This window comes from Salmo salar, chromosome ssa20 (assembly GCF_905237065.1).
Source record: "Salmo salar chromosome ssa20, Ssal_v3.1, whole genome shotgun sequence".
Classification (NCBI taxonomy): Eukaryota; Metazoa; Chordata; class Actinopteri; order Salmoniformes; family Salmonidae; genus Salmo; species Salmo salar.
The window spans coordinates 58,288,428-58,307,043 of NC_059461.1; the positions used below are offsets into that span (position 1 = coordinate 58,288,428).

Consider the following 18,616-nt stretch of genomic DNA (forward strand, 5'->3'; position numbering starts at 1 on the left):
TTCCATAAAAGTTTCCAGAGGTGGAAAAGGCTTGTCTTTAGTATGATTTTGATCATAGGTACATATACACTTTCATTGGAATAGAGGACTGGCATCCTCAATCTTTGTAGTACCAGACCTGAAACTGCTGCATCATGGAACCCGGTAAGGCAAAATGCAACCATAACACTGATTCATAATAATTTATGAGATACTTCCATAGTATATAGTTTTGACAAAACTATCATCATCCATAAAAAGCGAATGCCATTTCCTTAAGGGGGTGATAATGACATACTTAACTAGCATAACAATCTGATTTATGCCATTGTCATTTTTGGAAATTACTAGTATCCTTCAATATTAAAAAGTTTATGAATTAAATTACCTGTAAAGCTAACATTGTGCTTTGTAAGGTATTGGATTGGTGTATTGGATTATATGTTTCATACTAAAACTGAAAGTATAGTACTGTAGAGTATTGCATTGGGAAATATGGTAACAGTTTGTCATTTGAACATACATATGATTGTTCATTAATTATATCTAAAGATGGCAATAGTTAGTTGCGACTAGTGCAAAGCATAAAGGACATGATGATGCTGAATAGAATGCAGATATTGTTTTGGTCTTGGGTGTCCGGTACCCAACCCTCTTTTCAATTAATAAATAATTCATTTGGATATCAAATATAGCAACACCTAGAAAACGATGTCATAGTCATCCGATTCCAACATCAATTTCTGAATTTCAAAACTGTTTTGCCATATGATGATCAACATGGCTATAGTAAAATAGGATCCTATCTTACGACTCCATTCATAATGCTTAGATCTTTTACATACTGTACTGTTTTTTTTGCATGTGATTTCCTTTTGCATGTTAAAGTGCAAATATAGTCTATAGTATGCTCACTAGGAATATGTTTGGGGGGGGGTTTGGAGACATATTTGCTGTTGAGATTTATGACGTATATAAGAATAAATATTGACACTTTTGATACTTCTATCACTTGGCCTATTTCAACTACTTAAAATGTGTGGGGGGCTATCCAGTCTATGAAAATGCCATCACTGTTAGACAATGATGCATGTTTGTACAAAATTACTTTTTTGAACAGGAAATTTGCAATGACAAAACCCAAAGACAATTTCCATTCCATTTACACATGTATCCCAAAAGGAAATTCAGCTATGCATAAAACTGTGAAAATTCAAATGAATACATGTTTGAAGGAATGAATGAGGACAGGCACTAAGCAGGAGCAGCAGATTATCTGTAAAATACATAACCAGCAATATATTGTACTTGTGTTATATTTGTATTTTACTTTGAGTAGGTACAATTTGAAAATACTTACTTCAAGCTAATTTCTAAAATACTTAAAATATAAGAGAGCAAAAACAGAATACAATAAGCGCATATTATGTTTAATGTAGGCCTCCTGAAAATAATAGTTTTTCATATACAGTTGAAGTTTACATACACATAGGTTGGAGTCATTAAAACTTGTTTTTCAACCACTCCACAAATGTCTTGTTAATAACTATAGTTTTGGCAAGTCAGTTAGGACATCTACTTTGTGCATGACACAAGTCATTTTTCCAACAATTGTTTACAGACAGATTATTTAACTTATAATTCACTGTATCACAATTCCAGTGCCTTTAAACAGCTTGGAAAATTCCAGAAAATGATATCACGGCTTTAGAAGCTTCTGATAGGCTAATTAACATAATTTGAGTCAATTGGAGGTGTACCTGTGGATGTATTTCAAGGTCTACCTTCAAACTCAATGCCTCCATGCTTGACATCATGGGAAAATCAAAAGAAATCAGCCAAGACCTCAGAAAAAAAATTGTAGACCTCCACAAGTCTGGTTCATCCTTGGGAGCAATTTCCAGATGCCTGAAGGTACCACGTTCATCTGTACAAACAATAGTACGCAAGTATAAACACCATGGGACCATGCAGCCATCATACCGCTCAGGAAGAAGACGCGCTCTGTCTCATAGAGATGAATGTACTTTGGTGTGAAAAGTGCAAATCAATCCCAGAACAACAGCAAAGGACCTTGTGAAGATGCTGGAGGAAACAGGTACAAAAGATCTATATCCACAGTAAAACGAGTCCTATATCGACATAACCTGAAAGGCCGCTCAGCAAGGAAGAAGCCACTGCTCCAAAACCGCCATAAAAAAGACAGATTACGGTTTGCAACTGCACATGGGGACAAAGATCGTACTTTTTGGAGAAATGTCCTCTGGTCTGATGAAACAAAAATAGAACTGTTTGGCCATAATGACCATCGTTATGTTTGGAGGAAAAAGGGGGAGTCTTGCAAGCCGAAGAACACCATCCCAACCGTGAAGCGCGGGGTTGGCAGCATCATGTTGTGGGGGTGCTTGCTGCAGGAGGGACCGGTGCACTTCACAAAATAGATGGCATCATCAGGAGGATGGAAAATTATGTGGATATATTGAAGCAACATCTCAAGACATCAGTCAGGAAGTTAAAGCTTGGTCGCAAATGGGTCTTCCAAATGGACAATGACCCCAAGCTTACTTCCAAAGTTGTGGCAAAGTAGCTTAAGGACAATAAAGTCAAGGTATTGGAGTGGCCATCACAAAGCCATGACCTCAATTTTATAAAAAATCTGTGGGCAGAACTGAAAAAGTGTGTGTGAGCAAGGAGGCCTACAAACCTGACTGTTACACCAGCTCTGTCAGGAGGAATGGACCAAAATTCATCCAACTTATTGTGGGACGCTTGTGGAAGGCTACCCGAAATGTTTGACCGAAGTGAACAATTTAAAGGCAATGCTACCAAATACTAATTTAGTGTATGTAAGCTTCTGACCCACTGGGAATGTGATGAAAGAAATAGAAGCTGAAATAAATAATTCTCTCTAGTATTATTCTGACATTTCACATTCTTAAAATAACGGGGTTATCCTAACTGACCTAAGACAGGGAATTGTTACTAGGATTAAATGTCAGGAATTGTGAAAAACTGAGTTTAAATGTATTTGGCTAAGGTGTATGTAAACTTCCAACTTCAACTGTACTTCAAGAGGTTCATAGAATTTGTTCTAGCAATGCACTTGAAGCATACAAAATGTTAAACCTTGTATCAAAATAACTACAATTTGAGGCTATCCTTGTGTTAGGTGTGTATGGAGATAATTTTCAATAACCACCGCAGAGTAATGAGTGTAGAATAATGTATTAACTTGTATTACTTCACACTCGAAATAAAGAGTAAATTATATCTCTGTGTGTGTGTGTGTGTATGTGTGCAAAATATTTATCTAGAAAATGATTTATCTTGAATAATGTGTAAATTCTATCTGTGTGTGTGCGTGTGTGTGTGTGTGTGTGTGTGTGTGTGTGTGTGTGTGTGTGTGTGTGTGTGTGTGTGTGTGTGTGTGTGTGTGTGTGTGTGTGTGTGTGTGTGTGTATGTGTGCAAAATATTTCTCTCTTTTTCTCCTCCAGATTATTCTAAAAGGGCCTATCAAGGGGTTAGGGTCAAGCACACAGTGAAAGATTTACTGGCAGAGAAACGACAAAGACAAACAAATGGACCAAGATATAGTGTGAGTACTCAAAGTAAATCTTGTATGACTCGCTTTTGCATTATTATTATTTTTTTAAATGAATGATTTATTTCTTTTCATGACCATAATGCCTACCTATAAGTCCCTCGGCAGTGTGCCTTTATTTCTCCACTTCTCAGCCATGAGTGAAAGATAAGCCTATGGGTAAATAACAGAACACAGGGTTTAAGAGAGAAAAACAAAGCCAAGCAGACGCATGAAAACCCTACCATGAGCAGGACAACAATAAGAGACAATGGCTAATGGTCATGACCTCTAGAAGTTGTGAGGAGGATAGCTAACACAAACCCTTTTTGGTCTGCCAGGTTGGTCTATGCAAAGTCAGATTCTCGCACACCTGCCGACTGATAATGTTCTCCATGCAGGCCACAGACAAGCCCGTCATTGTTTCCTCAGACATAGCGAAATCGGCCTACGAGACATCTGCCTGAGCAAACAGGAAAAGCTTTTCATCTCCCAAGCTGCCTGTCAATGCCCTTTACAGGACTCCATTTGTTTTCTGTTACCATTGGCATGTCCACTCGCTAGACACTAACTACACTCTACATGGAGAGATCCTGATGAGGGATGAACAAACTATGAGGTAGATGCCATTAGTTTCAACATCGTAAACCATAAGACATGCTTTCACACTCTGTGACCAACCTCTTATGCCTGGACTGTATGGTACTTTTGAAACATCAATATCTATGCAGAAATATCAAACAGTTAAATTCATGTTGAATCTCCACAGACTAAAATTTGTTTTGAATATAAAGAAACAACCTTTGTGGCAGAACAAAACTAAATGTGATGTTGAATCGGAAGATTGGGTTATAAGTGATATTTCATTTGTGGCCAAAAAACACTTGAATGATAAATTCATAATAATGTTATGCAAAAATGTCAGAGGTTTGCCAAATTACTTCTCTCAGAGGTCAATGGGTCCAAAGCAAACAGCAGCAAAGATCACAACACCAGGAAGTACTGCTCTTATTGCTTAATACTGATTTGAGTCACTATTTTCCTAAACAAAACTAGATTGATGTTGTCAACGCCACCACCGAAACCTCTGCTTGAAAGCGAACATGTAATATACTTGGGCTCTGTCAGTATTTATATTAAGGGAATACTATTAACTCAGAGTTACAGATATCATATTGTGGATGGATTGGTAAGACCCCAGTTTTACCAAGCCATCAACAGTTTTTAACTTAACGCTAAATTAGATTGGATTATACTCAATATCCAATGATACTGTGTGTTTATGTTTTATTCTAGTTGTCACGGCTGTTCAAAGGATCGGACCAAAGTGCAGCGTGGTTGTAGTTCCACATTTTATTAAATCCGTGAAACTTTTGCAATACACAAAATAACTGAATTTACAAAAACAACAAACCGTGACGCAGAGAGAAACAAACACTACACAAAAGATAATCACCCACAAAAACAGGTGGGACAAACATCAGCTTAAATATAACCTCCAATTAGAGACAACGACAACCAGCTGCCTCTAATTGGAGATCATACCAAACAAAACCAACATAGAAATACAAAACTAGAAACTGAACATAGAAATACAAAACATAGACATTTACATTTACGTCATTTAGCAGACGCTCTTATCCAGAGCGACTTACAGTAGTGAATGCATACATTTCATACACTTTTCTCCGTACTGGTCCCCCGTGGGAATCGAACCCACAACCCTGGCATTGCAAACACCATGCTCTACCAACTGCGCCACACGGGACCGTGTGGCTCGTAGACCCCCCCCGTCACGCCCTGACCTACTCTACCATAGAAAAAAACAACTTACTATGGTCAGGACGTGACACTAGTAGATTCACTGTCTTCCTTTGTAAACATGAGAGGTGTGTTCCCAGGTTCATGGGGTGAACAATACAGACTAAAGACACATACAGATAACAGGGTAATGGGCCACACTATCTAAAGGTTGCCTAGACTTTCTCTGATGCTCTCTCTCTCTCATTCTAGTTTGCAGTCTTTTATCCTAGAAAGAAAGGCTATTGATAGACGTTGGCAAACTTTAGCCACAAAGTGATTTAATTCAAGTTGCAACATGGACCCATAGAAATCAAAGGGAAATGTATTTGACAACAGTCATGCTGCCTCAATGATAGGACATAGACCGTCTTACATAATCTCAAGTAATAACAAACTTCAAGTTTTATAAAGAAGAATATTAAAGAGATATAACCATAGATACTCTGCTCTATTCATTTGTGCATTATAAGACTCGTGACACAAGTAAGACCTCTGACTTTCAGCATCAAGGAATGCTGAGAGAGAAATGGCATTAGCCAGCTCTTCCTTACTCAATTACAGTAGCCTATACTATATGCAGAACTGACTGAGGTTTGGACATTATTAGGGCCAGCTGGCCATTCAGTGTATCTTCACTGTTGTGTTATTGTGGAGGAAAGAGTACTTTTCAAGGGTCTGTTTTTGTTTATTTGTAAACACTTGGGTATCCACACATACTTCAAATAATGAATCAGAGTAAATAGTCATGTAGAACTAAAATATGTGCACACTAGTATGCTCCCAAATGCTCGGTCATATATGGACAACATTTTGACTGGTAACTGGTTTTCCATTAGGACAGCCTTTTCACCAAATACGCCTGCATATAAAAACTTAAAGACAGCCAACATTATTTTCAGCATCCTTGTAGAGACCATCAACTTTTCTTTAACAACTGTCATACAACACATTGCAGCCCAACATTCTTCACAGATCAGCTCCTTATGAAGACCTGTGGCTGGTGATGTTGGCTGGTAGTTGCAGTACCGTTTCAAGGCATTAGCGACACCCCAATTGTATTTTTTTGCTAGTGCATCAGCAGTTTTCCTCTTATGTGGTGTCTAGCATAGAGCCCCCAAAATGCTAGAAACAGCCCTGGGTAGTTGTTAGCCTCCCCATGCAGCTTTATTGTGTCTCTCCATCAGGTGCTTTGCTGTGAACTGGGAGACCATGATGCTTTAACAACATGATTTCCATAGGCAGCCTTCAGAGAAGCACTGAGGCATAGACCTGGTCCACATAGGGAAGTCTTGGTATGGGCAAATTGCATTCAAATCCAACCCTCAAAATTTGCTTGCCTTCCAGCCAACACAGCTTATATGCAAACAAAAGAGAGCTTGTCCTCCTTTTTAACCCTCGCTGTGTGTGTATGTGTGTCTCTCTCTTTTTTTTTATCCCTGTAAGTGTACAGTATATCTCCCTTTCTAACCCACATACAAACATTTTCACTATACATTATAATAAGCTTGCTATAAATGTAATGCAAAAAGTGTCTTCAATAACCATAGACAGAATGGAGACTTGTCATTTCTATATTTTACTTCAGACTCCACGGCACCCAAGAGGATAATAAAGCCATTAAGAAGTGTATTAAACCCCATAATTAATCGTTTAACTGACTTCTGCATTATAAGCTCTTCGTAATGCTATCATAAATGTGACACCATGCCTGCTATAAAAGTTCATGGCGGTTAATGTTTTTCAGTCTATAATGATAATGATCATGACCTGATCTGTTTTTTTATTTCACAGAATGTCACTGTATGCTTTGTTACTGTCCATGTTATGTTCACATCAAACATGAAAAAAGGCCAGCACTCACTTGGGTCATACTTTTTTTGGATAGTCCATCTGTAGCTGCTCTATGCATTGCAATACTATCAACACACTATCTACTGATAAGCAACTGTGTGCTAAGGTTGCAGTTAGGTTTAGGTGTAAGGTTTAGAATAAGGCTAAGGGTTAAGGTTAGGGTTAAGGTTAGGGTTAAGGTAAGGTTTAAAATTATGGTAAGGGTTAGGGTTAGGTTAAGGGTAAGATTTAAAATAAGGGTAAGGGTTGAGGTTAGGGTAGGGGTTAAGGTTAGGGTTAGGGTTAGGGTAAGGTATAGAATAAGGGTAAGGGTTAAGGTTAGGGTTAGAGTAAGGTTTTGAATATGGGTAAGAGTTAAGATTAGGGTTAGGGGTTAGGGTAAGGGTAAGGGTTAAGGTTAAAGTTAGGCTTAGGTTTAGGGTTAGGGTAAGGTTTAGAATAAGGGTAGAGTTTAGAATAAGGTTAAGAGTTAAGGTTACCGTTAGGGTAAGGTTTAGAATAAGGGTAAGGGTTAAGGTTAGGGTTTAGGTTAGGGTAAAGTTTAGAATAAGGCTGGGGGTTAAGGTTAGGGTTAAGGTTAGGTTTAGGGTAAGGTTTAAAATAAGTGTTAAGGTTAGGGTTAGGGTAAGGGTGAGGGTTAAGGTTAGGGTTAGGTTAAGGGTAAAGGTTTAAAATAAGGGTAAGGGTTAAGGTTAGGGTTAGGGTAGGGTAAGGCTTAAGGTTAGGGTTAGGGTAAGGTATAGAATAAGGGTAAGGGTTAAGGTTAGGGTTAGGGTAAGGTTTAGAATAAGGGTAAGGGTTAAGGTTAGGGTTGGGGTTAGGATAAGGTTTCGAATAAGGGTAAGAGTTAAGATTAGGGTTAGGGTTAGGATAACGGTTAAGGTTAGGGTTAGGGTAAGGTTTAGAATAAGGGTTAGGGTTATGGTAAGGTTAAGGTTAGGGTTAGAGTTAGGGTAAGGTTAGAATAAGGGTATGGGTTAAAGTTAGGGTTAGGGTAAGGTTTAGAATCAGTGTAAGGGTTAAGGTTAGGGTTAGGGTAAGGTTTAGAATAAGGGTAAGGGTTAAGGTTAGGGTCGGGGTAAGGTTTAGAATAAGGGTAAGGGTTAAGGTTAGGGTCAGGGTAAGGTTTAGAATAAGGGTAAGGGTTAAGGTTAGGGTCAGGGTAAGGTTTAGAATACGGGTAAGGCTTAAGGTTAGGGTTAGGGTAAGGTTTAGAATACGAGTAAGGGTTAAGGTTAGGGTTAGGGTAAGGTTTAGAATAAGGGTAAGGGTTAAGGTTAGGGTTAGGGTTAGGGTTAAGGTAAGGCTTAGAATAAGGGTAAGAGTTAAGGTTAGGGTTAGGTTTAGGGTTAGGGTTAGGATAAGGGTTAGGGTTAGTAGATAGTTTATTGGTCACATACACATGGTTAGCAGATGTTAATGCAAGTGTTGCAAAAATGCTTGTGCTCCTAGTTCCGACCATGCAGTAATATCTAACAAGTAATCTAACAATTTCACAATAACTACCTTATACACTCAAGTGTAAAGGAATGAATAAGAATATGTACATAAAAATATATGGATGAGCGATGGCCGAACGGCATAGGCAAGATGCAGTAGATGATATAGAGTACAGTATATACATATGGGATGAGTAATGTAGGGTATGTAAACATTATATAAAGTGACATTGTTTAAAGTGACTAGTGATACATTTATTACATCCAATTTTTAATTATTAAAGTGGCTAGAGATGAGTCAGTATGTTGGCAGCAGCCACTCAATGTTAGTGATGGCTGTTTAACAGTCTGATGGCCTTGCGATAGAAATTGTTTTTCAGTCTCTCGGTCCCAGCTTTGATGCACCTGTACTGACCTCATATTCCTCTTGTCCAGATGGGTTAGGGCAGTGTGCAGTGTGATTGCGATTGCGTCGTCTGTGGACCTATTGGGGCGGTAAGCAAAGTGGGTCTAGGGTGTCAGGTAGGGTGGAGGTGATATGGTCCTTGACTAGTCTCTCAAAGCACTTCATGATGACGGAAGCGAGAGCTACTGGGCGATAGTCATTTAACTCCGTTACCTTAGCTTTCTTGGGAACAGGAACAATGGTGGCCCTCTTGAAGCATGTGGGAACAGCAGACTGGGATAAGGATTGATTGAATATGTTCGTCAACGCACCAGCCAGCTGGTCTGCGCATGCTCTGAGGACGCGGCTAGGGATGCTGTTTTGCGCTGTTTTCTTCGTTGCAAGCTGGTTTTTGGGGGCTAGCTTTTTGATATGGCCAGTTGTCCTCTGGAGTTGGTAATCCGCTGTCAGCAATGGCATTGCTGGGCAAGGGTGAGCTGTTGCTAGCATAAGAACTGGGCAGGTCTGTGTCTTAGCTCATGCTAGGCAGGGCTGGAATGGTGCTGGGGCCTGGCAGGTATTGATTGCGGAATTTGACACAGGGGAATATAAAATATGGAGGCATACTATTTCCTGTGGCTGAGACAGGACAAGCCAGCGTGACAAGGGTTCTCCTTTCAGCGGAGGTCAGTGACCCTACTTGTTTGAATCCATGTCTGCACACCACTTTGTCAGGTTTATGTACAGTGGTCAGCCCAGTTCCATCGACATTCCATGTGTCTCCTGGTCTAAATTGATATCTCTGTAGCACTTCTGCTACATTGTCAAAGAAATAATGAACATTTTCTCTGTTGAAGCTACTTGCCCTGGCAAGGCTAGTTGCCTCTGGCTTCCTCAGCGACAGCGTTGGGTACCGCTTTAAGAAGCCTGTAAACCACTCCGAGCTGGCCTTTTCTTTTTCTGCCCATATTGGCGCGAACTTCAGCTGGTGTGCCACAGCAAACTGGTAGGCAAGTCTTCTGACCTCATTTGGCGACATACCAAAACAAATGTCAGCTGACCTAGTAATATACTGAACAAGCTGCATCTCCAAATCAGGAGAAAAAACCTCCCGTGGCTTTGTATAGCCAACCACTGTTGTTGGTATGGCTGTCTGAATTTCAACTTCTTCTCTGGAAACCTTTTGACAATACCGAGTCAGAGTACGGTAATTTATGTCAAAATCCTTTGCTGTACTCATGATTGATTTGTTCTGCAACTTCACCTGCCTCACTGCCTTCAACATTATGGCAGGTGGTGTGCTGCCATTCTCTGTCTTTCTTTTATCATTTCTAACCATCTTTCTTTCTTTCTTCCTTCCTTCCTTTCTTCTTTCTTTCAAAAACAAATTTCCTCATTGCAATTACATATCCATTACAGGCTTATTATGCCCACCTCCCTGTCTACAATCCTAAATGCATGACACTGTATGAAGTAGTGTGTGTGTATGGATATACTGTCTCATACAGTAGACATGTAGTGTGTTAGTAGACACACACACACACATACAAGCCAGAGCCTGTCTTGTGTAGTCCAGGGATATGTCTGCTGCTTTAAACTATACATATATAATAATCCATTTACAGTAACATTTAATACTATTATCAGAGCTGATTACACAGTATCACAATGTTTTTTGAGCATGTTTCATGTGTCTATGTATACTGGGGAAAGTTGTCACATGTGAGACAACTTGCCCCAAACTGACATGTGTGCTAATGTTGGCTAAATCTCAAGGTTAGCTCAACATAGGACTGTAGCTAAAGTATCAAAAGACACATTATTGTCTCCTCTACTCAGTGCAAAATTATAATTTTGAACATTCATACCTAACAAAGTTTTATTGCATAAAATGTAAGGTGCCAATACATTTTTTTTGAAGTGGAAAAATAAGAAACTTGTGCTCACCTCAGATTAGAATGGCCTTGACCACATCTGAACAGGAAGTGGACCATAGAACATGTAGTCACACAAAGTAGCTATTTGATTTTTGAGATAGCGCCTCTAGTGTTGGAGGTATGAACAGTTTGACATCTTACCCGTGTGACAACTTACCTCGCTCTCCCCTAATCATTGCATGCATATAATTGCATTTGCGTAGTGGCATAGAGCAGTAGACTAGATGCACTAACAGAAGTTGCACACATGGAGAACATTTTTAGTGGCCTAAGGTCCGGGAAAAATGTGGCCTTTTATAAACGGATTTCACGCAATTCTACATCATTTTACATGACTGAAGACTTTGAAATATTTGTTTTAAATGCATGGGAGCACGGAACTGGGAAATCTCAGACTTCCGACTTCAGTGCGTTCAAAAAAGTCTGGGAAGTCGGGAAAAAACGAGTTCCGACTGGAAAAATTAGTTTTGAAAGGTCATCAAACTCGGAATTCCAAGTCGGGAACTCAGGCCTCTTTATAGAGCTCTGAAATTCTGACCTGAAGATCACTTACGTGATGATTCAACCTTGTTTTTTTCGAGTTCCCAGTTGTCATGAAAGCACTACTTTGACACTGACAAACTGAGAATTTGAGATCAATATAAACGAACTTGTCTTGAATCCATCAATAGCCTAGGCCTAGGTGTGGAGACACATATTGTAGACTACAATATGAGGAAATTATGAGGAGATTACAGTGTCACCCAATGATGCTGCAGCTCACTTGCTGGTGATGGCCAATGCGCTCGTGCCAAAAGCCTCTCTCTCTTGTTTTACTTTGTAAAACAATAGGCCTATTAGGAAGTTGAACAAATATACTGCTCAAAAAAATAAAGGGAACACTTAAACAACACATCCTAGATCTGAATGAAAGAAATAATCTTCTTAAATACTTTTTTCTTTACATAGTTGAATGTGCTGACAACAAAAATCACACAAAAATATTCAATAGAAATCCAATTTATCAACCCATCGAGGTCTGGATTTGGAGTCACACTCAAAATTGAAGTGGAAAACCACACTACAGGCTGATCCAACTTTGATGTAATGTCCTTAAAACAAGTCAAAATGAGGCTCAGTAGTGTGTGTGGCCTCCACGTGCCTGTATGACCTCCCAACAACGCCTGGGCATGCTCCTGATGAGGTGGCGGATGGTCTCCTGAGGGATCTCCTCCCAGACCTGGACTAAAGCATCCGCCAACTCCTGTGGTGCAACGTGGCGTTGGTGGATGGAGCGAGACATGATGTCCCAGATGTGCTCAATTGGATTCAGGTCTGGGGAACGGGCGAGCCAGTCCATAGCATCAATGCCTTCCTCTTGCAGGAACTGCTGACACACTCCAGCCACATGAGGTCTAGCATTGTCTTGCATTAGGAGGAACCCAGGGCCAACCGCACCAGCATATGTTCTCACAAGGGGCCCTCATACCACCCTCATGGAGTCTGTTTCTGAACGTTTGAGCAGACACATGAACATTTGTGGCCTGCTGGAGGTCATTTTGCAGGGCTCTGGCAGTGCTTCTCCTGCTCCTCCTTGCACAAAGGCAGAGGTAGCGATCCTGCTGCTGGGTTGTTGCCCTCCTACTGCCTCCTCCACGTCTCCTGATGTACTGGCCTGTCTCCTGGTAGCGCCTCCATGCTCTGGACACTACGCTGACAGACACAGCAAACCTTCTTGCCACAGCTCGCATTGATGTGCCATCCTGGATGAGCTGCACTACCTGAGCCACTTGTGTGGGTTGTAGACTCCGTCTCATGCTACCACTAGAGTGAAAGCACCGCCAGCATTCAAAAGTGACCAAAACATCAGCCAGGAAGCATAGGAACTGAGAAGTGGTCTGTGGTCCCCACCTGCAGAAGCACTCCTTTATTGGGGGTGTCTTGCTAATTGCCTATAATTTCCACCTGTTGTCTATTCCATTTGCACAACAGCATGTGAAATTTATTGTCAATCAGTGTTGCTTCCTAAGTGGACAGTTTGATTTCACAGAAGTGTGATTGACTTGGAGTTACACTGTGTTGTTTAAGTGTTCCCTTTATTTTTTGGAGCAGTGTATTTTGGTAGCAAACAGCAGACAGATTAGAGAATTCTCTTTTCAGCAGAAGACATTTGCTTTCCAACCTGTGTTTTCCAGCAATTGTATTTTAAGTATTGCGAAAGCCCTGTTTTGTCTGCACGCTGTTTGTTCAATGACAGATTTGCAGCACGTTCCTGACTGTAGGCTTGGCCTTGTTATTGGGCTACACTCCACAGCTAGGAAACATTTTTTTTAAAGAAGCTGTTGATCCTCTGTGGCTAAATTATATTCTTTCTCATGGTGTAGCTGGCTATTCTGAAGTATTTCACTTATATCTGAACAGACAGCAGTAACTTTAGCAAATGTATTTCAACATATCTGGGGTACTGTAGATCCTCCAGAACCCTTTGCACGGCTATGATTCTTTAAGGAAATAAATGATGAAGTGCAACGCTGGAGAGATGAGAGTAGCAGGCTCATTCATGTCTGTCAGAGCAGAGAGAGGGAGAGAGATCATAGAAAGTAAATCTCGTTCCAGTTCTGTGAGAGACACAGGCATGCTTCTCATAAAGCCACAGTCACGCGTTGGTCTCAAACATAGGTTGCAATGTTGCGTAAACCATAAACCCGGGCCGGTCCAACCTGAAACAGCTCCTAAAATATCAGGCCTGGGCTGGGGGAAGGGGAAGGGGGGGGGGGTAGGATAACTAAAAAAGAATCAACTCGAGGTAGCTTTTATTCCGATTTTTACATTGCAAAAAGTAAAAATGATTTTGAATGCTATGAGAGGTGTCGGATCTGGCCAAATAGGTCCCAGAACGAAACAGTCTACAAATGAGAGGTGCCGGATCCTGTTCCGGCAGGATCCAGCATAAATTAAGCACTGATTTGACTGAGTTACAGTTCATATAAGGAAATCAGTAAATTGAAATAAATAAATTAGGCCCTAATCTATGGATTTCACATGACTGGGAATACAGATATCAATCTGTTGGTCACAGATACCCTTAAGAAAAAGGTAGGGGCATGGATAAAAAAACAGTCACTGTCTGGTGTGACCACCATTTGCCTCATGCAGAGTGATACATTTACTTTGCATAGAGTTGATCAGGCTGTTGACTGTGGCCTGTGGATTGTTGTCCCACTCCCCTTCAATGGCTGTGTGAAGTTTCTGGATATTGGCGGGAACACGCTTTCGTACATGTCGATCCAGAGCATCCCAAACGTGCTCAATGGCAAACATGTCTTGTGAGTATGCAGGACATGGAAGAACTGGGACATTTTCATCTTCCAGAAATTGTGTACAGATCCTTGCGACATGGGGCTGTGCATTATCATTCTGAAACATGAGGGGATGGTGGCGGATGAATGGCACGACAATGATCTCGTCATGGTATCTCTGTGTATTCTAATTGCCATCGATACAATTCAATTGTATTCGTTGTCCATAGCTTATGCCTGCCAATACCATAACCCCATTGGGTACTCTGTTCACAACGTTGACATCAGCAAACAGTTCTCCCACAAGATGTCATACATGTGGTCTGTGGTTGTGAGGACGGTTGGACATACTTCCAAATTCTCTAAAATTACGTTGGAGGCGGCTTATGGTAGAGAAATTAACATAATATTTTCTGGAAACAGCTCTGGTGGACATTCCTGTAGTCAGCATACCCATTCATAGGGTTCCCCTACGTCTACGAGGACAAACCAAAGAACCCTATATAGTTCTACTTAGCACCTTTTTTCCTAAGTGTAGGTAGTCTGTAATGGATCTACAGATGAACTATCCAAATAAAGTGTTACCCTCACTTGGATGTGAGTAGCATTTCTTGAAGCTTTGTTTGAATTTTCTTTATATATTAGCTTGTGCCTTCCTCAGCACATGTGTGGTGGCATGTTATGTGTTACCAGAATCAGACCTGTTTTTATAATGCCATGGATCCAGGCTTTAATGTTTGTCTGTTTTTTTATTTCTAGGGAGGAACATCCAGTCAATCGTCATTTGTCCAAATGCCAGGTGAGAAAAATCTCTGGGTAATTTAAGTAATTATTGATGAGTCCCACTGACCTATCAACTCTGCTAATAGTGTTTGAGGTAAGGGAAGAACAGTATTATAGACAAAAACTTTCAAATGTCACATTCACTAGCAAAGTTCTGAAAAAGTAGAATAAAACTCAAGGCACAAGATTTTCAAGTAACCACCAGAGCTTTGAACGTGCACTCCACACTTATACTATATGCTTTGTTCTGATAGCTACTGCCCACTTGAAATGTTTTCCTGCAGGTATAAGGCTGTATTACTTATTAGTTCTAAGCATTTATGAGCCTTCATGAGATTTCTAATATGTTATGTCTCTCTATGTAGGACATGTTTTACTGACTCAAAATTGTTGTTATTTAGTCAGGATTTTATGAGATTATAAAATCACAATATAAGGGCGTCATATATATTTAGGATAAATCTTACAATGATTAAAAACACCATAATGCATTGTACCTGGGCGGCGGGTCGCCTAGATGGGACGACGGGTAGCATAGATGGGGCGGCAGGTCACCTAGATGGGGCGACGGGTCGCATAGATGGGGCGGCGGGTCGCCTAGATGGGGCGACGGGTCACCTAGATGGGGCGGCGGGTCGCCTAGACGGGACCTGCTAGATGGGACAGCAGGTCGCCTAGCGGTTAAAGCGTTGGGACAATAACTGAAAGGTTGCTTGTTCTAATTCCCGACCTGGCAAGGTGAAAAAATCTGATGTTCTGCCCTTGAGCAAGGCAGTTAACCCCCACAACTGTTCCCCTGGGGCTGAACATTTTAATTAAGGCAGCCCCCAGCACCTCTCTGATACTGAGGTGTTGGGCTAAATGCAGAACACACATTTCCATTGAATGCATTCAGTTGAGCAACTGAGTAGGTATCGATCTACCTGCAGGCTGTAAGTAAAGCGTACAAACCATTCATATACACTACAGGTCAAAAGTTTTAGAACACCTACACATTCAAGGGTTTTTCTTTATTTTCACTATAATAGTGAAGAAATCAAAACTATGAAATAACACATATGGAATCATGTAGTTACCAAAAAAGTGTTAAACAAATGAAAATATATTTTATATTTGAGATTCTTCAAATAGCCACCCTTTGCATTGATGACAGCTTTGCACACTCTTGGCATTCTCTCAACCAGCTTCATGAGGTAGTCACCTGGAATGCATTTCAATTAACAGGTGTGCCATGTTAAAAGTTAATTTGTGGAATGTATTTCCTTCTTAATGCGTTTGAGGCAATCAGTTGTGTTGTGACAAGGTAGGGGGGTATACAGAAGATAGCCCTATTTGGTAAAAGACCAAGTCCATATTATGGCAAGGACAGCTCAAATAAGCAAAGAGAAACAACAGTCCATCATTACTTTAAGAGATGAAGGTCAGTCAATATGGAAAATTTGAAGAACTTTGAAAGTTTCTTCAAGTGCAGTCGCAAAAACAATCAAGTGCTATGATGAAACTGGCTCTCATGAGGACCGCCAGAGGAATGGAAGACCCAGAGTTACCTCTGCTGCAGAGGATAAGTTCATTAGAGTTACCAACCTCAGAAAATGCAGCCCAAATAAATGCTTCACAGAGTTCAAGTAACAGACACATCTCAACATCAACTGTTCAGTGGAGACTGTGTGAATCAGGCCTTCATGGTCGAATTGCTGCAAAGAAACCATTACCAAAGGACACCAATAAGAAGAAGAGACTTGCTTGGGCCAAGAAACACAAGCAATGGGCATTAGACCAGTGGAAATTTGTCCTTTGGTCTGAAGTTCAAATTTGAGATTTTTGGTTCCAGCTGCCGTGTCTTTGTGAGACGCGGTGTGGGTGAATGGATGATCTCCGCATGTGTATTTCCCACCGTAAAGCATGGAGGAGGAGGTGTTATGGTGTGGGGGTGCTTTGCTGGTGACACTGTCTGTGATTTATTTAGAATTCAAGGCACACTTAACCAGCATGGCTACTGCAGCATTCTGCAGCGATACGCCATCCCATCTGGTTTGCGCTTAGTGGGACTATCATCTGTTTTTCAACAGGACAATGACCCAACACACCTCCAGGCTGTGTAAGGGCTATTTTACCAAGAAGGAGAGTGATGGAGTGCTGCATCAGATGACCTTGCCTCCACAATCCCCCGACCTCAAACAAATTGAGATGGTTTGGGATGAGTCGAACCGCAGAATGAAGGAAAAGCAGCCAACAGGTGCTCAGCATATGTGGAAACTCCTTCAAGACTGTTGGAAAAGCATTACAGTTGAAGCTGGTTGAGAGAATGCCAAAAGTGTGCAAAGTTGTCATCAAGGGAAAGGGTGGCTATTTGAAGAATGTGTGTTATATGTGTTATTTCATAGTTTTGATGTCTTCACTATTATTTTACAATGTAAAAAATAGTAAAAATAAAGAAAAACCCTTGAATGAGTAGGTGTTCTAAAAAATGTCACCGGTAGTGTATATATATTTCCCATTTAGCAGACACTTTTATCCAAAGCAACTTACAGTAGTGTGTGCATACATTTTGGGTGGCCCCAGCCAAAATCGCACCCCATGATCCCGACGTTGCAAGCTCCATGCTCTACCAACCGAGCCACACAAGACCACTTGTTACGAATGTTTTCTACCTGGTTCCCTTTACAACAGGGTCTCACATGATCCCTGGCTACTACAGCATGAGGCGACCCTTCATCTCTGACTCGGACTTCTCCCCCAAGCAGTTTTCAGCCGATGTCTACTCCTCATCCCTTGGGGTCAAGCCTCTGGGTTGTGACTCATCGGCCATGTCGGGATACTCCTCCTTCATAGACAGCTACTACCAGGAAACGTTCGGAGACTACCGCAGTGCAGCCTTCACCACCGGAGGGAGCTCCATCTTCCCCAGCTCCGCCCTGTCCAGTCTGCTACCACCTTTCTCCGGAGAGTCCCCCCACTTCCTCCTGGTAAGGCACTCTGTCAGTGATTACTGCTGGTAGTAGAATGGGACTGTTGAGATACGGCTTTACATTATGGGCCCGTTTCTTAAATATGGTTTCAATTCTAGTCCTGGACTAAGAAGTGAGTTCAAGGCTAGGCTAAATGCAGGAAACAGGCCGTATGTGTATTTGTGTTTTATGTGATGTGAAAAGGTGCAAAGCATGTAAATAGCGCTGGAGGCTGGAGCGGGTATGGTACATCCAAATGAGCACATATTTCACACAAGCATGAAGGAAAAAATAAATCAAATTCCACAAGTGAAAGTGTTTTCCTATGTTACTGATTGCGGTTCGAACCCAGATCTGTGAGCTACACAAGGCTTTGTTAGCCCACTGAGATAAAGCCTAGACATTAGCTCAGGGAGCCAACACCTCTTCAGCAAGGTTAATTGTATTTTATATTTAACCTTTATTTATCTAGGCAAGTCAGTTAACAACAAATTCTTATTTACAATGATGGCCTACACCGGCCAAACCCAGACGACGCTGGGCCAATTGTGTGTCGCGAATGGGACTCCCAATCACAGCTGGTTGTGATACAGCCTGGATTCAAACCAGGGTGTCTGTAGTAATGCCTCTAG

At 41.0% G+C, this 18,616-nt stretch overlaps 1 protein-coding gene across 1 annotated transcript in view; it reads left to right on the forward strand.

Moving 5' to 3' along the window:
* The window catches only part of LOC106580954 (uncharacterized protein C11orf53 homolog), a 20,892-nt gene continuing 2,276 nt past the window's right edge, over positions 1-18,616 (forward strand). The window contains exons 1-4 of the mRNA XM_014162544.2: positions 1-144; positions 3,475-3,575; positions 15,013-15,052; positions 17,707-18,002. Coding sequence (XP_014018019.1) covers positions 135-144; positions 3,475-3,575; positions 15,013-15,052; positions 17,707-18,002 — 447 coding nt within the window. The 5' untranslated portion in view covers positions 1-134. The remainder of the gene's footprint in view (positions 145-3,474; positions 3,576-15,012; positions 15,053-17,706; positions 18,003-18,616) is intronic.